Below are 20186 nucleotides of genomic sequence, written 5' to 3' on the forward strand. Positions count from 1 at the left end.
AACCAGGAAATGGATATTGATATAGTCCATAGACCTTATTCAGAATTCACATTTTTACATGCAGTTATTTTTGTGCATGTGTATGTATTTAGTTCTATGCAGTTTCATCACATGTGTAGATTCATGTGACTACTACCACAGTCAGGATACAGAACAGTTCATTACCTGGATCTCTCATGTTGCCCTTTTATAATCATACCCACCTCTCCTGCCTCTCTACCTCCCCCCTGGCAACCACTAATTTGTTCTTCATCCCTATAATTTTGTCATTTTAAGAATGTTACATAAATGGAATCATGTAGTATATAGACTTTGTAGATTGGCTTTTTTCATTCAGCAAAATTCCCTTGAGATCCATTCAAGTTGTTGCTTATATCAATATTTTATTCCTTTTTATTGCTGAGCAATATTGTGTGGTATGGGAAGCTATATTTTAATTCTAACTAGTTATCAGCCCTAAACTGTGACTACTTTAGGGGTAGAGGCTATCTTTAAATGATCTTTTGTATCCCCAGCAACTAGTCTGATTCCTGGTACATAGTGGACATTAATAGATGTTTGGTAAATGAGTTTATTGCTATATGGTTTTATTCTACTTAATAAGTAGAAAGAAGTATGTTCTACAAAGGTGTTTTTGTTGTCAGTAGACCCATGTACTCCTTGGGTCAAAGATGTCAAGTAACCATGTTAAATATTAACTTCTAAAGTTACTTAGATGAGATTTGATTGGGGGGGGAATTTGTTGCCATTTTATTGCAGGGGGAAAGTGATTACACTTTCAGATCTTCATAATAATCTTTGTTCTCTTGATAGGTCAGAGGGGTTCTACTATGTGTTATTTCCTTAAAAACTGTAACAACTTGAAGTTTGCAAGCTCAGAAGCATCATTTCTAGCAAATTCAAAAGGCTGTTTAGGAATGTTCTTTATCTCCAGGAAGCCTTAGCAATGACGATGTGCAATGCTGTCCCTTTGAATTTAGGGAGTGTTGGTGGTCTTCAGTGGTGTGGAGAACCAAAACGTTTAGAAACAGAAGCTTCTTCTGGACAACAGCTGAACTCGCTAAACCTCTCTTCTCCTTTTGATCTGAATTTTCCACTGCCAGGAGAGAAGGGTCCTGCATGCCTCGTGAAGGTAATAAAATCTTTCATAGACCTGATGCTGACAAAGATGTGTTAAGTGTCTCAGAAATTAAAACAGAAAACTCTTAGCATTTGTATTGGCAAGTTTTCTCTTGCTGCTGTAACAAATCACCACAAACTTCACGGCTTGAAACAACAAAATTTATCATTTTGCAGGCTTTAGGCCAGAAGTCCAACATGGTTCTCACTGGGGGTAAAATTCAGGTGACAGCAAGACTGGTTCCTCTCTGGAGGCTTTAGGGGGGGAGTCTGTTTTCTTGCCTTTTCCAGCTTTTGGAGGCTGCCATTATTCCTTGGCTTGTGGCCCCTTCCTCCATCTTCCAAGTCGGCAGTAATGTAGCCCTCTGACCATTTCTTCAAAGTCACATCTCCCTCTGACCATAGGTAGGAGAGATTCTCCAATTTTAAGGACATGTATGATTGAATTGAGCCCACCCATGCAATCCAGAATAATCTCCCCATCTTAGGGTCCTTAATTTATACAAGTTCCTTTTACATGTAAGGTAACATACTCAAGGATTCCAGTGATTAAGATGTGGATATTGGTCAGAGTGGTGGGGGGACCTTTTTTTGCCTGCCACAGCATTGTTTACAAAAAATGGATATTTCAGATAGATGTGGAACAACTTTTAAATTAATATCTATTTCCTTCCTATATCATTTCTAACTTACTAATATCTGCTTTATTTTTTAATTAATTAATTAATTAATTAATTTATTGGCTGCGTCGGGCCTTAGTCGCGCGGGATCTTTGTTGCGGTGCGTTGGCCTCTCTCTAGTTGAGACGCGCAGGCTATGTAGTTGCAGCACGGGCGTAGTTGCCCCACCACATGTGGGATCTTAGTTCCTGGACCAGGGATCGAACCTGCGTACCTTGCATTGGGAGGCGGATTCTTAACCACTGGACCACCAGGGAATTCCCTATCTGCTTTATTTTCATCATTCTTCCTTTTCTTATCAAAAGCCATTTCTCACTTAGATTTAAAATAAGGTAGAAGGAAAGAAATCTGTTAATAGTTTGTTCCCCTATTCTGCTTATTCTGATTTTTTAATCATGAGAGGTGAACAAGTGATACAAGTTTCAGAAATGATCATTGAGAATTTCTGTTCTTAGTTGTTGTGGTTTTAACTTAAATGGCACTTCAGTTATGTAGCACAGGAGCAAGAATTAGCACGTTTTTCCCTCCATGCTCCTCTTAGGTCTCACCAGTAGGAGGCTTTGACAGTTTCTAATATCCATCATGATAGACAGCTTTGAAAGTTTGGCTCTTTACTGTGAGAAACCTCATGGCCATTCTAAATTTGTGTTAATCCTCCTAACACTGCATAGCTTGTGAATAAGTCCAAAGTTAATAATCGTGGGTTCTTCCCTTCTCTTGATGTAGTTAATAGATTTTGAGATAATATGTTTCTAGTTTTAGTTGACCATCATCCTTGGGAGAAAGCCTTTTCTCTGAATGTAGTGGGGAAACAGACATTGGCCAGGAGTCAGGAGGTCCCATGTTTTAGTTGTTAACTTATTTGCTCATTGCAGAGTGACTTCAGTTAAGTGCTTTACCTCTCTTGATTTCAATTTATCAAATAAAGGAGTTGCTTTGAGGTTCATTTTCTGATTTAAAATGCTAAGATATTATTATTACTTGAACTTTAAGACGAATATTGTATGCTTTTTTGGTGTTATTTAGTCCTAACAATGTGATTTTGTGTGGCCTCTTGTTAGGTCTATGAAGACTGGGATTGTTTTAAAGTAAATGATGTTCTTGAGTTATATGGCATACTATCTGTGGATCCCGTGCTAAGTATACTGAATAATGATGAAAGGTGAGTCTGTTTTGACATAATTACCCTCCAACTTTTCTGAAAGTTTGAAATTATAAAGAACTCCCTTTCTCCCTTCACCCAAATTTACAAGTTGTTAACACTTAAGCTCCATTTGCTTATTTTTATATACACACATTTTTATATATATGTACACTTTTTGGAAACACTTGAGAGTAAGTTACGTATGTCATATCCTAAATACTGCTTGCATTCATATTTCCTAAGAACAAAGACCTCCTCGTATATAATCAGAGTATAGCTACAAAGTTTGGAAATTTGCTGTGAATACACAGTACACTGACCACAGACCACACTAAATTTCACTAATTGTCTCATTGCTGTTCTTTCTGACAGTCATTTTCTTGGTCCAGGATCCTTAGGGTCACTTGTTGCGTTAACCTGGAGCAGTCTCCAGCTCTTTGTTGTCCTTCAAGACCTTGACAACTTTTTCTGTTCTTTCAGCTTATACAACAAAAAATTCATTTCTCACAGTTATGGAAGCTGGGAAATCCAAGGTTAAGACGCCAGTGTCTAGTGAGGGCCTTTTTCCTGGTTTGCAGATGGTTGTCTTCTTGCTGTGTCCTCACATGGCAGAGCAGAACCTTGACACTCTTCAGGTGTCTTCAAGGGTGTCTCTCAGTTTAGGTTTGTCTGATGTTTCCGTGTGATTAGATTCTGGTTATACATTTTGGGCAGGAAACTACAAAGTGATGTATCCTTCTCAGTGTATCACACCAGCAGGTACAGTATCCCCTTACTGGTGAAGTTCTTTTTGATCTCTTGGTTACTTGTGGTACACACGTACATCAGTCTTTATATTATTTACAAGTTGGTATATCAGAAACCATGAGCTCACACTGTCTTCCTGGTTCCAGTTCAGTTCAGCTCCACAACTCGGTGTCATCCTAGTCTTCCTCCTTTCTGTATTTGTAATTCCCTTTTCTAACAGAAAGAAACTTGACTCCCAGTATCCTCAGTATATTCTTTTGCTCAGGTTAAGGTGGTGTCTACCAGGTTTCTGTACTGTAAAGTTACTATTTTTCACTTTGTAGTTAACAGATAATTTAGAGGGAGATACTTCAAGACCATAAAATTTCCAGTTTCTCATTTAACTTTCACCCACTTATTTTAGCATTCATTGATGATTCTTGTTAGACTCAATTGTTACTCTGATGGTGATTTTCTGTTCAGTCATTCCTTCTACATTTATTCATTGGCATTCTACTGTAAGATTTCTGTCCTATTTATTTGTTCAAGTAATTTTTGTTTATGTTAGTGTGGACGTTAATCTGTTATTTATTTTGAGGCTCAAATTTTCCCATATTTGGCTACTGGGAGCCACTTTAAGCAGGCTCTGGGTTCTCTTTTTTTTTTTTAATTATTATTTAAGACCTTATAACTGGTGCTTGCAGTTTGTTGACTTTTTTGAAAAAATCAAGCTGTAAACTTTTATTACAAATTAAAAATGAGGTTCTTAAGAAATCTCAACTTGACCAGATATGAAACAATTTAAAAACCTTTAAAGGTGTATTGAGAAAAACCAGGCTTTTTCTTTTCTTTTTTTTTTAAACACGTTTGTCATTACCAAAAAGAGCCGTCTTTAGGTAAAAATAATAAAAACCCCTTGCTGCTTAGATAATGCAGATAGTTCTGGTTATGTGGTCAACAGGCAAAAAGCAAGCACTTAAGGTCTTCGGCTCCAATCTTTTGTTCATTTCTTATTGCTGGAATTTCATATTCATTTCTTCTTGTTGGATGACTAAACCGGGTGATGGTAGAGATGGTAAGCCGGCATTTTCTCAGCCCCGCCCTGCTCAGCCTCGGGAGCGGGTGAATGCTCAGCTGGTGGATTGGCTGCTTTTGTCTCTTTGCCATCTTGTGGTTTAGGGTTTTCTGGGCGTCTGCGTCGGTAATTGAAGTTGCCGCGGTACCGATGTCGAGGTGGCTGCTGACGTTGGGTCTCATCTCCTTGATTTTCCTTATCTTCTTCGTTGCCGTCCTCTCTGGGCGTCTTTGGCGAGGAGGGCACATTCTGTCTCGCTCCTCTACCTTGTTCTCCTGCACCCTGATTGTCAGCACCCTCCATCACTTCTCTCTGCACAGGAGGGTTGGAATGCTGTGGTCGACGCCCACAGGGTCTCCACGTGCAGTAAGGGGGGCACCTTCGCCTGCGGTAGGGCCGGCGCTGTCGGGCTTGGCCTTCGGGAGCACTCTCCGATCCCTCATTCTTTTCCCCACTCTCACTGTTCTGGTAATTCTGCGGGGGATTGCGTGGAGGACCCCTGCGACGTGGATAGTGTCTATGATGGTTACGGTCTGCTGCATATTTACTGCCTTGCGCTGGAACTCCCCCAGGGCCTGTAACATTTGCTGCCTGCGCACCCTTTTCTCCTTCAGCGGCATCGAACTCCACAGTCTCTCCGTCTGCTGCACCGCGAAGGTACTTCCTGGGATTCTTCTTTACAGCAGTCTGGTGTACGAATACATGTTCCTTGGTGTCATTACTGTTGATGAAACCATATCTGTTTTTTACATTGAACCATTTTACTGTCCCCAGAGCCTTTGCTGCAATGACCTTCTTGTCCCTGCCGGCAGGCGGCGCTGAAGTGAGGCCGCCGGGGCCGCCGCGCCCTGCGCCAATGCCAGTCCTGCCCATGCCCGTCGTGCTGGGCTTGGCGGCGGCGGCAGTGAGGGCGGGGGCTGGGCGGCGGGCGGCTGCTGGGTCTCGGCCTCGCTGCTCATGGTTGCGGCAATGGTGAGTGGGGCCCGCAGTGGCAGTGGGGCTGCTCGGGGCTCTCCGGGGTCCGCTCCCACTCCCGATCGAACTCTGGGTTCTTTTTGACATGACCTTATCTTATTTTGAACATATGTTTTCCGATGCATTAAGCTGTTTCAGCCTCATCTTGTACTTCCCATGCTTCAGCCTCAGTATCAGCCCTTTTTCCAAGGAGCACCTGTTTCTTTTAGTGAGGAATTTTATTTAAAAAATCAGGATTTGAGTACTGGTGTGCTCATTGGTACTGAGTTGGCATTGCTTCTATGCCGTTTCAGCAGAGCTAGGAAATAAATATATACGTACTCACACATGCACACGTTTATATACACACATCTACATATATTTTTATATTATTTACAATATCAGAAACCATGAGCTCACACTGTCTTCCTGGTTGCAGTTCAGTTCAGCTCCAAAACTCGGTGTCATCCTAGTCTTCCTCCTTTCCGTATTTGTAATTCCCTTTTCTAACAGAAAGAAACTCGACTCCCAGTATCCTCAATATATTCCTTTGCTCAATTCTATGATATAGTAGAGTCCCCCTTACTTTGATTTTGCTTTCCATGGTTTCAGTTACCTACAGTCAACCGCTGTATGAAAATATTAACTGGGAAATTCCAGAAATAAACAATAAGTTTTAAATTGCATACCTTTCTTAGTAGCGTGATGAAATCTCAAGTTGTCCCACTCCGTCCTGCCCAGGACGTGAATCATCCCTTTGTCCAGGGTATGCCATCCGTTAGTCACTTAGTAGCCATCTCAGTTATCAGATCGATTTTCCAGGTATCACAGTGCCTGTATTCAAGTAACCCTTATTTTACTTAATAATGGCCCCAAAGCACAAGAGTAGTGATCCTGGCAATTTGAGTATGCCAAAGAAAAGCTGTAAAGTGCTTTATTTTAAAGTGAAAAGGTAAAAGTTTTTGACTTATACGGAAAGAAAAAAAAATCGTATGCTGAGGTTGTTAAGATCTACAGTAAGAACAGTAGAAGATTATGTGAAATTGTTGAGAAGGAAAAAGAAATTAGTGCTAGTTTTGCTTTTGCATCTCAACCTGCAAAAGTTAACAGTCACGGTATGTGATAAGTGCTTAGTTAAGATGGAAAAGGCATTAAATTTGTACAATAAGATATTTTGAGAGAGAGAAACCACATTCACATAACTTTTATTACAGTATATCATTATAATTGTTCTATTTTTATTATTAGTTATCGTGGTTAATCTCTTACTGTGCCTAATTTGTAAATTAAACTTTATCATAGGAATGTATATATAGGAAAAGACATATTATATAGGAGGCTCAGTACTATCCACAGTTTCAGGCATCCACTAGGAGTTTTGGAATGTATTCCCTGCTGATAAGAGGAGACTGCTATGCAGAGAAGGTAATTTCAGAATCGATAACCCATACCACTGCAAAAAACAAACCTAGTAACTTGAGTTCATTATTTGTTTCCAAATCTTTTTATTTTAGAATGAGAGTGTATATATAGTCAGCTGTGTTTCAGAGTGACTTGGGTGACCTCCTCCCACTTCAGTGCTGTGCTAGTTGTTATTCATTATACATAGTTAGGTTCATTTGTTTCCATTGTGTTTCACTGCAGAGTTTTCCCTCTGTCCTTACTGGTTTCTGTACTTAAAGATAAGTATAGAAAACATGGAAATTGTTGACAAAATCAAAACTGTATAAAAAGAATGTAGGAATGTCATTCCCCACTACCCTCATCTCCTCTACCCTGCTCCCACCCATGCTCTGTAGGACAGGAGAGCGAGGCTTCATCTGCCGCTCCCCGTTGCTCGCGTTACCACCTGGACCACTCCCCCAACCCCTGCACCCTCCACTCGCCCGCCCATCCGTGGGAAAATTGTCTTCCGTGAAACTGGTCCCTGGTGCCAAAAAGGCTGGGGACTGCTGCTGTAGGGAACCAGCCTCAGTTCTGCTTTTATCCTTCCTGTATCTCTTTTTTTCAAAAACAGATACATATATATTTTTTTCCTCACTTACCCTTATATAAAAGGGGGGCATGGTATATGTACTCTTTTACATATTTTTTTCCCCTCACTTAATATATTCTGAAAATCCAGATCATCCTCATTCTTTTTTATTTTGTTTTGCGGTTGGCAAAAGAAAGGAATTATATTCTGCCCCTACAGTAGAGTTTTTTGTTAAATATTGGACATTCATCTTGGTTTTCCATAGGAAGAACTTATTTTTTCACACTTAAAAAATGATGCAAAACAGACATTTTAAACAACTTTAAATAAACTTAAATAACAGTTCCATAATAATGGCATACAAAATTGCTTGTCTTGGGTGTTTCTGGTTATGGTGAATTTCCTGCTTGAGTTACTTCATTTATGGAGGCATTTTAGTACACAGACTGAGCCAGATGGCCTGGGTTGGGATCCTGGTTTGGCCACTTACTGGCTTTGTGACCTTAGACTTAACTTCTACAGTGGCTTGGTTTCCTCATTATACATGAGGGTGGTTGTGAGGTTTTAACGAATTTGTGTGTGCAAAGCGAAGAACATTGCCCAGCATGTGGTACACACTATATAAAGGTTGTTGGTATCATTCTTGTATTTAAGGAAGATGGTGATATGAATTGATTACTCTCTAGAGTCAGTCTGTAAAGTCTAAAAACATTTTAGTCATTTGTTTCAATCATCTCACAATAAATCTATCATCTGGTAATTTATTTAGCAAATCTGAAAAACTCACACTTCCTTTTCACTGCTTGTCTATTCACTATTCAAGAGAGGTATCATGTAAGAATAAAATTTAGGAAGAAAAATTAGCAAGAGAGATGAATGGATTCTTCACACTGAATAGTAGACACCTGATGGCTTTTAAGGAAGAGACCCCCATTTTTGAGACATGCGATGAAGTATTTGATGTCCCAGCTAATAGCTTAAGAAAGGGTGTCTGCATTTTGAAGTAACTTGATGAGTGATATGCTATATCCCATTTGTTGCAGTTACAGCACACTCAGTAAAAATGTTATTGATCTTGAAGAATAGAATAAATACATTATCTCATAATATGACCGAAGTAGCCTGAAATCTGTGATGTAACTGTTTACAAGGAAGAGGAGCATTTTCTGCTCTTTAAGGAGATGTGCAGGTGAAATTGTTCTTGGCTTGAGTTCTCATTTTATTTTCAGAGATGTGTGTTATTTTTACATCTGTACAGCTGCCGCCTCTGTGAACTGAAGCTCTGTCATCTCTCCACAGGGATGCCTCTTCGCTGCTAGATCCAATGGAATGCACAGACACAGCCGAAGAACAGAGAGTGCACAGTCCTCCTGCCTCCTTAGTGCCAAGAATCCATGTGGTTTTAGCCCAGAAGTTGCAGCACATCAACCCTTTACTGCCTGCTTGCCTTAACAAGGAGGAGAGCAAAACCTGTAAGTGTAAGTGCTAAAGCCTCGTGGCCCAGAGACTTACCCAGCATGTGAGAGCTGCGTGGTGGAGCTGTCAGTCAGGTTCTTGGTCGTCAGAATAAATTTCTCCAGCGGTCACCATTTCTTTGCCCCATTTTCCTTTGTGTTAATTCTCTTCATTAAAATGAGGCCCCCCCAAAAGGTATACACGCTGTCTTATTTTGACAACTGGCATCACTTACTGACCAATATTTTAAGTCCATACTAGTCATCTACTGACGTGCAGTGCTTTGTTCCAGTTACTTCTTAACCTAAGAGACACGAGAGGAACTGGTTTGTGTTCTGAATCTGGTCTCCCTTCTCTCTCCAGTTGTTTCCAGTTTCATGTCTGAATTGTCTCCAGTCAGAGCAGAACTGCTTGGGTTCCTCACTCACGCCCTTTTGGGAGACAGTTTGGCTGCTGAATATCTTATATTACATCTCATTTCTACAGTGTAAGTACTCTGTTCCTGGTGGGAATTAAGGGAGTTTGGTGTTCTGTTGAGAGGGGAAAAGAACAGAAAGGTTTCTGTTTTTGTTTATTAGGCTTCATCACCAGATGGTTATTTGTTCAGTGTAACAGGTGTTATACCAAATCACACAAATTCCTTTTTCAACTTTTCTCAGTGTCACATGTAGCATTTTGATTGTACCTCCTTAAATTTAAGAGCAAAAATCAGATAAAGAACCTGGCCAATGAGTAAAATGAGCTGTTTTATCCTTTTTGCATTCTGAATTCTCTGTTTATACATCCCAAGGCTCTGTGAGGTCCATTGGGTGTACATCTCACTTGTATGTGGACATGTGCCCCTCTCCCTTTCACTTCACTACAGCTCTTTGTTTTCTGATTTCAAAATAACATGTGTGCCTTCAACAAGTTCCAAGAGCATAAAGAAGAAAATTGAAATTGTCTGTAATCTCACCACTTAAAGATGATCTCACTTAACAGATCTTGGTACCTGTTCATATCATCTTTTTTTGTTTACATATGTATCCATCCCTACTTAGATCTCAATTATACTCTAAACAGATCATTATCTTGCTTTTATCATTTATGTTAAGCGTTTCCTATCATAATTCTTCTTGAACCTCTTAATGGCTGTGCAGTATTTCATTACAGACAGTTGTACTTTTTCCCTAAATGTTAGGTTTTCCTACTTTTTCTCTGTTTAAATAATCCTCCACTAAACATCTTTGTACTACAAATCTTTCCTCAGGTAGGATTTGAGACAATAGTACATGATGGTTGAGAGCATAGACACTGGAACCAAACTACCTGGGTTCAAATTCAGCTCTGTCACTTCCTGGCTATGTGAATGTGGGCGTGTTTCTTAAAATTTCTGTGTCTCAGGTTTCTCATCCGTAAAATGAAAATAATAATACCTACCTCAGAGTGTTTGGGAATTAAATGAGAAAGCATTTAAGTACTTAGAACAGTACCTGGCACGTGCCCAGCACTTAAATATTGGCTATTATTTTTATTGTTGTTTCTGATTAAAAAAACAACTGATCAGAGTGATCTGCTTTAATTTTAATGACAGTATTAAGCTAATTTTTCTTCGTTTGCTTTTTGATGGAGATCAGGAAATCACCTGAGTATCTTATTGGTTGATATCTTTTTTTTTCTAGATATACAAGAAGAGATGTTCTTCCACTAGGAAAATTTACGGTTAACTTGAGTGGGTGTCCACGGAATAGTACCTTCACGGAACACTTATATCGAATTATTCAACATCTAGTTCCAGCAGTAAGATCAATATAAATATGTATTATAAGCTTAAGTACACTTTAAACGTCCATCTAATTGTCTTTCATTCAACCCAAATATTTAACTTTGAGATGTTAACAGACCTCATTAAGGGGAAACAAAGCCTGCCTAGTTTCATAATTTAAAATGTACTAACTCCTAAACATTTCACGTTTCCTTTATTGCCTTAGCACAGGCTTCTTCAAGTAACAACACAACTGTAGTAACTCCCTTAACATTGCACTCTCCGTTGATGCCAATTTGTTTGTACAATTTGGTATCCTTTGTGTGATTTAAAATCGTAAATCTAAGTAAACTCTAAATTATAGGAGCATAATTCTTTTAGTTGAGGTAATAACTTTATCTCTACTGCCCCAGTTTTAATTCCTGTTCGGAAAGTCAAGCTACCTTTATTTGCCAGGACATCTGGAACGCAGTGTTTGTGTGGTAGTAAGCTCTTGGGGACAGGGGAATAGCTTCCAATTAGTTGTGTGACTGGCAATGCCAATCACTTCTTACTTTGGAAATTTAAGAGGTTGAAACAGATCATTCATTTAACCAGTGTTTATTGAGTGTCTTCTGGGCTCTTAAGAAACAGCAGTGGACTAAACAGACCAACATTTCTCACTCTCCTTGACTCACTTTACACTGTTAAAAAGTTATTGAGAACTCAAAGAGATGTTTTTTGGGTTTTTATTATCAATTTACCATATTAGAAGTTAAAACTAAAAACATATTAAAATATTCATTGAAAATCAATTACATATGAACAGAAGTAAAATATTTTTGTAAAAAATAGCCATTTTTCCAAACAAAAAAATATTAGTGATAAAAGTGACATTGTTTTAAATTTTTGCCAGTCTCTCTAGTGTCTGGATTAATAGAAGACAGCTGGATTGTCATATCTGTTTCTGCATTCAGTCTATCGTAACATGATGTTTTGACTGAAGTATATGAAGGAATGCTGGCCTTACACAGATGAAAAAGTAGTTGGCAAAGGAAGGACTTTTAATGGCATTTTCAGATAACTGTAGATATTCTTCTGATACTAGACCAAAACTGTGCATATGGCATTTTCTTCAAGGATAGTTGTGTGAAATCTGTAATCTCATCAGTGAACTTTTCATACTCTGCTATCGTAAATGCATTGGTCTGTCTTGCACATTGAATGGATCTTTTATCCATGTGTGATTTTGACCTCATGGACCCCATAAAAGGGTTTCAGCAACTCCCTAGGAGTGCCCTGGACTACATTTTGAAAATTACTGAAGGGGTTTCAGCAACTCCCTGGGAGTGCCCTGGACCACATTTTGTTGGTGGTGGAAGACCAACAAATAATAAATAACATATATAGTATGTCACTGAAGTGCCATGGAGAACAGTAAAGGCCCAGGGGAAGGGGATAGGGAGTGCTGGGGGGTGGGCCAGGGTGGAGTTGCTGACATGTACAGCGTGTTGGGGAAGCCCTCTCCAGGGTGGAGTTCAGGGAGAGATTTGATGCAAGCCCAGGATCAAGACACAGGGCCGTGTTGGGGAAAGTGTCTGTCCTGTGCAGGGAACAAGTTCAGGGTCTGAGCGCGGTGTGCTGGGCATGTTTGAGGAACGCCAGCCCGAGGGGCCGGTATACTGCCATGGAATGAGTGCTGGGGAGGGAGCGTAGGACGTGAGGTCTGAGTGGCAGCCTAGGGCCACTCAAAGCTTGAGGCCAAGATTTAAGTAGCACATACTTGGGACATGAATTATATTTTTAAGTATGAAAGTGATATGAGGAAAGTACTCAAGATTCTTGCATGGTAAGGTATTTCCATTTTGTTCTTTTTGTTCTACATCACTTTGTAGTGGTTTGTTTACTGTTTCATTTTTACCATATCCCACTCCCTTATATTACTCTTATGTTTGTGTCTAGCCATCACTGAACTTTTTCTAAACACTTGCCTTTTTAATATCTTATTTAGTTTTCGTAGCAGTGAGTGTGAGTGGCCTGCTTTTGCTTATATGGAGCTGCACCCTGCTGTATGCCACCTTTTGTTTTGACAGACTCTGTTTCTTTTGGGGTCATTTCCTTGTATCTATAATATGACCACCCCCGCCGCGCCCCGCTTTCTTTGAATTACTGAGCCAAAGTGCAAAAATCCTCTGCATTTTGAAAATACATCTTCTCTTTTCCTTGACATCCTTCCCCACCCCAGTCTCCACCTGTACCACACATACTTTTTTTTTTTAATCTATTCTTTATTCTTTTTTTTTTTTTTTTTTTTTTACTTAATTAATTAATTTATTTTTGGCTGTGTTGGGTCTTCGTTTCTGTGCGAGGGCTTTCTCTAGTTGTGGGAAGCGGGGGCCACTCTAAATCGCGGTGCGCGGGCCTCTCACTGTCGCAGCCTCTCGTTGCAGAGCACAGGCTCCAGATGCGCAGGCTCAGTAATTGTGGCTCACGGGCCTAGCTGCTCCGCGGCATGTGGGATCTTCCCAGACCAGGGCTCGAACCCGTGTCCCCTACATTGGCAGGCAGATTCTCAACCACTGCGCCACCAGGGAAGCCCCATACTTCTTTATGGTCCAGAGTGATCGTAGAGTACACTAGAGTGTACTGGAGTACAACGCAGGGTGCCGAGGGCACTGAGTGTGGTGGGCTCAGGAAGACTGAGGGAGGTGCAGGTGGGCTTAACTGATTTTCTACTGCTGAGACTGGGTGAGGAGGCAGCGTCTCCCGGGTGGAGCAGGTTCCGAGACCCACAGCGCTGATGATAGTGTGGAGTCCTCCACACCTCAGGCCTCCTTGGAGCAATTTATTCAGAGGTCTGCAGCTGTCTATGCTGAATGGATATGTTTTATTTTATTTTCAAAATTTATTAAAAATTTTTTAAATGGAAGTATAGTTGGTATATAATACTATATAAGTTACACGTGTACAGTATAGTGGTTCACAAATTTTTAAAAAATTGAAGTACAGTTGATTTACAGTGTTGTGTTTCAGGTGTACAGCAGAGTGATTCAGTTACACATACATATATATCTATTTTTTTCTCAGATTCTTTTCCCTTATAGGTTATTACAAAATATTGAGTATACGTCCCTGTGCTATACAGTAGGTCCCTGTTGGTTATCTGTTTTATATGCAGTAGTGTATTATGTTAATCCCAAACTCCTAATTTATCCCTCCAACCCCCAACCCTTTCCCCTTTGGTAACCATAAGTTTGTTTTCTGTGTCTGTGGGTCTACTTCTGTTTTGTATATAAGTTCATTTGTATCTTTTTTTTTTTTTTAAGATTCCACATATAAGTGATATCATATGATATTTGTCTTTGTCTGGCTTACTTTACTTAGTATGATGATCTCTAGATCCATCCATGTTGCTGCAAATGCCATTATTTCATTGGCTTTTATGGCTGAGTATTCCATTGTATATATGTACCACATCTTCTTTATCCATTCATCTGTTGATAGACATTTAGGTTGTTTCCATGTCTTGGCTATTGTGAATAGTGCTGCTATGAACAAAGGGGTGCGTGTATCTTTCTGATTTAGAGTTTTGTTTGTATGCCCAGGAGTGGGATTGCTGGATCCTTTGGTAATTCTGTTTTTAGTTTTCTGAGGAAACTCCATACTGTTTTCCATAGAGGCTGCACCAACTTACATTCCCACCAACAGTGTAGGAGGGTTCCCTTTTCTCCACACCCTCTCCAGCATTTATTATTTATAGACTTTTTGATGGCCATTCTGACCAGTGTGAGGTGACATCTCATTGTAGTTTTGATTTGCATTTCTCTAATAGCAATGTTGAGCATCTTTTCATGTGCCTTTTGGCCATGTGTATGTCGTCTCTGGAGAAATGCCTACTTAGGTCTATGCCCACTTTTTGATTGGGTTTGTTATTTTGATACTGAGCTGTATGAGCTGTTTGTATATTTTGGAAACTAGGCCCTTGTCAGTTGCGTCATTTGCAAATATTTTCTCCCATTCTGTAGGTTGTCTTTTCATTTTGTTTCTGGTTTCCTTTGCTGTGCAAAAGCTTTTAAGTTTAATTAGGTCCCATTTGTTTATTTTTGTTTTTATTTCCATTACTCTAGGAGACAGATCCAAAAAAGATATTGCTGCCATTTATGTCAGAGTGTTCTGCCTATGTTTTCCTCTAGGAGTTTTATGGTATCCAGTCTTACATTTAGGTCTTTAATCCATTCTGAGTTTATTTTTTTATTTTTTTATTTTTTCTTTTTTTTTTTAAAAATTTTTATTTATTTGTTTATTTATTTTTTGGCTGCATTGGGTCTTTGTTGCTGTGCGCGGCCTTTCTCTAGTTGTGGTGCATGGGCTTCTCATTGTGGTGGCTTCTCTTGTTGAGGAGCACAGGCTCTAGGCGCTTAGGCTTCAGTAGTTGTGGCACACGGGCTCAGTAGTTGTGGCTTGCGGGCTCTAGAGCACAGGCACATGGGCTTAGTTGCTCCATGGCATGTGGGATCTTCCCAGACCAGGGCTCGAACCCGTGTTCCCTGCATTGGCAGGCGGATTCTTAACAACTGTGCCACCAGGGAAGCCCAAAGAGTTTATTTTTTTATATGGTGTTAGAGAATGTTCTAATTCATTCTTTTACATGTGGCTGTCTAGTTTTCCCAGCAACACTTATTGAAGAGACTGTCATTTCTTCATGGTATATTCTTGCCTCCTTTGTTGTAGATTAATTGACCATATGTTTGTGGGTTTATTTCTGGGCTTTCTATTCTGTTCCATTGATCTATATTTTTGTTTTGTGCTAGTACCATACTGTTTTGATGACAGTAGCTTTGTAGTATAGTCTGAAGTCAGGGAGCCTGATTCCTCCAGCTCCATTTTTCTTTCTCAAGATTGCTTTGGCTATTTGGGGTCTTTTGTGTTTCCATACAAATTAAAAAAATTTTTTTCTAGTTCTATAAAAAAACGCCATTGGTAATTTGATAGGGATTGCATTGAATTTGTAGATCACCTTGGGCAATATAGTTTGGTGTTTGTCCTCTCCTCTCGCGATTACTGATTTAGATATCGTATTTGTGTATGGATGATTTCCTACTTCTACTGTATGTTTACCTTTACTGGTGAATGTGATTTTAATTCAGGGAGCACAGAGGAAAATTAAGCTTTTCTCTCTCCGTCTTGATGTGTAAATAAACATTTTATTTTCTGTTTTGTTAGCCTGTGGTCAGTTAAAGAAGTTAAGCCTCTGAATATTTGATATATATATCAGTTGTCTATCATTTGTTTCTGGTTCACTGGTAAAATAAAAAATATTCTTCAAGAATACTGAACAAGACAGCTGAGAATAAAGCAGCTCATAGAATCAGAAATTCTTATGATGGAGAAATTTTTGTTTCTAAGAGCTCAAGAAACCATGAGACTGCTTACTCCCTTAGAAATAATAATCTCTTTCTTTCCATTATAAAATGTAGTGTTTAACTCCAAATATATATTTTCTTAAAAGAGGGAAACTTAGTTCCTTGATCATTAAAAAAATTTCTCTTTGCAGTCTTTTCATCTGCAGATGACTATAGCGAACATGAACCACTTGAAATTCATTCCCCACAAAGACTACACAGCCAATCGCTTGGTCAGCGGGCTCCTCCAGCTGCCCAGCAATACTTCTCTTGTAATTGATGAAACTCTCCTGGAACAGGGGCAGCTGGACACGCCAGGTGTGTGCACGGACGTTGTCCTTCCATTTCTAACTCCCAGCAAAGCCAGGCGTGGTAATGATTTTCTAAGGAATAACTGAACAAAGACAAATTCACACTTCACAAGTATTTAAGACAAAGGCTTGCTCTGTGAATTTGGTTAAAGCATATATCATTAACAAATAAATTGTGTACATCAACTATGTTTTGTGATAGTTTGAAAATAGTATGATAATCCACCAAGTAAGTAGCAGGTAGCTTTTTAAAGGCTGAAAAGGGAGGAGGTTTTGCCTTTAGTCCTATATTACCTCAAAAGAAAAGTTGTAGAAAAGATCTAATAAAACATTTTTTACCAGCCAATGTGATTTAAAAATTTTTTTTCAAAGAATCTCTGAAAAAATATTTAGTAGATCAGATGGCTTGCACTAACCTCAGTTATGGAACATGTTATAAAATTACAAGAAAGCAGATTGCTTTATCTATGCTCAAATGAGAATTAAGAAGACACTTTGCTGGTGGTAAGTTCAAGAGGTAAAAATAGAAAAAATAGTGTAGACTGGGTAGAATTAAGGCAAAGGTGAGTATAAATTCAGTAAAATTCAGTAACCTTATCTCTGTATAAAAATAGTTTTGGTTCTACCAGATTATTTTAGCCCTGTGAAGATGCCCCATACAAAATAATCATACTTTTATCGGGAACTATTTTATATCTAATTGCACACCAGATGCTTGGTATTAGATTTGGGGTGGGTGGGGGAGGAATCTTGGCTCCAGAAATATGTTTGTCTAGCTTGACAGATATTATCTGTGAAGCCTATTAATTAATGAACATTTAGAAGATTGAACAGTGCCTCATATACTTTTTTTAAAGCAGTAGAAATCTCATGTCTTATTATCAATGTCAGCAAAACTAATTTGGTTAGGTGATTAAAATCAAGTTACTGAAAAATTATTCCCTTGTTTTTGTAGGTGTTCATAATGTGACTGCCCTGAGCAACCTAATAACTTGGCAGAAGGTGGATTATGACTTCAACTACCACCAGATGGAATTCCCCTGCAATATTAATGTTTTTATTACTTCGGAGGGGAGATCACTCCTGCCGGTAATGAAGGGTCATTTTAAAATGGATGGAGGTTATATTGGAAAGATAACTATATTTTTGCTTTGTTTCTTGGTATTGCTTATTATTAATAAGTTGTTTCAAAGTTGTGGCTGCTGATTATTAATGAAGGAACTGATTATTTTGTTCTCTGGGATGAAAACTTTGTATCTGTAAAGAAAATCACAAGACAAGCAAAGAAAACTCTTGGCAGCAGAAACTCCCACATGTAGGGAGAGAAAGTAGAAACTGTCTGTAAATTGCCTGATTAACATCCAGACCTTTGTTCTTGCTGCCTCTCTTCCATTGTTTTCTGCCAATCCTACATGAGAAATATTTTAGAGTTCTTTTTAAAATGTTCCTAATCACCTGGTAATTATTTCTATGCTTTATGGTGAAATGCTCTGGTGAATCATCAGTGACTAATGAAGAGAGCTTTTACGTCTGAGTCATTAATGATGAGAAGTATGCCCAGTTGTTGAAAAGGCATATAGTTGCTCTGTATAATGATGTTCACCCTTGATATATGAGGAACTGCCTGTGAATGAGAATGAATGGCCCAATGGTAAATTTCTGTGGGAAAGTGTGATTTGCTATATGTGGTTTCTAGAAATGCAGTTCAGTAAGAAATAGAGTACATGTTCCGTGATTAAGGAAACATCTAAAACATTTTAATTAGCTGCTTTTTAGAGATTCACTATCTTTTTATGTTTACTGACACCATTGAGGAAACATAAGTGACCAAGAAATGGCTAACTTATGTAATTATTGCTGAGATAGTTCTAGTGCATATAAATTAATATTAAAAAGTGACCTCCCCCTAATGATGAATTGTATTTAATTCCCTTAGGGGCTGATAGAGATGATGCATCCCCCTGAAATTCTAGATTGATTTAGGAACTTGGAAAATAATGTGTACTGTTTCTCATTTTAGGCAGACTGCCAGATCCACTTACAGCCACAGCTAATTCCACCAAACATGGAGGAGTACATGAACAGCCTTCTCTCCGCGGTGCTGCCTTCTGTGCTGAATAAATTCCGCATTTATCTGACCCTTTTGAGGTTCCTGGATTATAGCATATCTGATGAAATAACCAAGGTGTGTTTGGGTTAAAACAAAGGATTTCCCTATGTTGAATTGGGATATTTAATCAATTTACATTTACTGTAATTACTGATAAGGTAAACTTGCTATTTGTTTTCTGTGTCATATGTCTTTTTTGTTCCTCTATTCCTCCATTATTGTCTTCTTTTGTTTGAAATAGATATTTCTAGTGTACAATTTTAATTTCCATGTCTTTTCTTTTATGACATAGTTTTTTTCTTTAGTAGTTGCCCTGGGAGCTACATTAACATCTTAACTATGATAATCTGGGATTAATTTAGGATTATGCCAGTTTAATCACAATAGTATGCAAAAGCTTTGCTCCTTTATACTTCCATTCCTTCTCCGCTCCTTTGTGCTTTATTATCATTCACATTACGTCTTTATACATTGATACGTCTGTCAACACATTTATAATTATTGCTTTATGCAGTTGTCTTTAAAGACATTTATACTACCTTTTATATTTACCTGTGTAGTTACCTTTACCAGTGATCTTCATGTGGATCCAAGTTACTTTCACTTTAGCCTGGAGAACTCTCTTTCGTATTTCTCAGTATTTTTTATGGGGGAGCTCTGCTTGTGACACATTCTCAGTTTTTGCTTACCTGGGAATGTCTTAATTTCTCCTTAATTTTTGGAGACTAATTTTGCTGGATGTAGAATTCTTGGTTCATAGGCTTGTTCTTTCAGCACTTTTAAGTCCACCAACTGCCTTCTGGATTTTCTGAGAAGTCAGTTTCCATTGAGGGTTCTTTGTACACAATGAGTCATTTTTCTCTTGTCCTTTCAAGATTCTCTCTTTGGCTTTTGACAGTTTAGCTGTAATGTGTCTACATATGGATCTCTTTGAGTTTATCCTACTTGCAATTTATTGAGCTCCTTGGATGTGCAGATTAATGCACATTTGGGGGGAGTTTTCAAGACATTTGGTAAGTTTTTGACCATTATTTCTCTAAGTTTCTTTCTGCCCCTTTCTCCTCTGTGGCACTCCCATGTATGTATGTGGTACACTTGATGGTGTCCCACAGGTCTTTGAGGCTCTGTTCAGTTTTCCTCATTCTTTTTGCTTTCTGTTCCACAGACCAGATAATTTTGGTCAGCCTATCTACAGATTTGCTGAATCTTTCTTCTGCCTTTCAAGTGAATTTTTAATTTAAATTGTATTTTTCAACTTCAGAATTTCTGTTTGCTTTTTAAATAATTTATATCGCTTTACTGGTGTTTTCTCTTTGGTGAGACATCATTCTCATACTTAAAGTTCTTTATTCATGGTTTCCTTTAGTTCTTTGAATATATTTAAAATAGCTAATTTAAAGTCTTTGTGTAGTAATTCCAATATTTAAGTTTCCTCAAGGACTTCTTATTTCCAGTGAAGGGGGCTACACATTCTTGTCTCTTTGTATTTCTCCTACTTTTTGTATTGAAAAC

The 20186-nt window shown here is 38.7% G+C and overlaps 2 protein-coding genes across 3 annotated transcripts in view; one reads left to right on the top strand and one right to left on the bottom strand.

Annotated features, from left to right (window-relative positions):
- Positions 1-20186, top strand: part of LOC118882582 (minichromosome maintenance complex binding protein) — a 69606-nt gene that overhangs the window by 39246 nt on the left and 10174 nt on the right. Inside the window, exons 7-14 of one of the 2 annotated variants that reach the window (XM_036828519.1) lie at positions 981-1132; positions 2861-2961; positions 8973-9145; positions 9492-9615; positions 10790-10907; positions 16406-16571; positions 17520-17653; positions 18585-18749. In XM_036828519.1, coding sequence (XP_036684414.1) covers positions 981-1132; positions 2861-2961; positions 8973-9145; positions 9492-9615; positions 10790-10907; positions 16406-16571; positions 17520-17653; positions 18585-18749 — 1133 coding nt within the window. Of the gene's footprint in view, positions 1-980; positions 1133-2860; positions 2962-8972; positions 9152-9491; positions 9616-10789; positions 10908-16405; positions 16572-17519; positions 17654-18584; positions 18750-20186 lie in introns of both variants that reach the window. The other variant, XM_036828518.1, reaches the window with a different exon arrangement.
- LOC118882583 (Y-box-binding protein 1-like) lies at positions 4372-5703 on the bottom strand. Its single transcript, XM_036828520.1, is given in 2 exon segments — positions 4372-5664; positions 5667-5703. Coding segments are annotated over 2 exon segments (981 nt in total). The 3' UTR covers positions 4372-4720.

Source organism: Balaenoptera musculus, chromosome 16 (genome assembly GCF_009873245.2).
Source record: "Balaenoptera musculus isolate JJ_BM4_2016_0621 chromosome 16, mBalMus1.pri.v3, whole genome shotgun sequence".
NCBI classification, from domain to species: domain Eukaryota; kingdom Metazoa; phylum Chordata; class Mammalia; order Artiodactyla; family Balaenopteridae; genus Balaenoptera; species Balaenoptera musculus.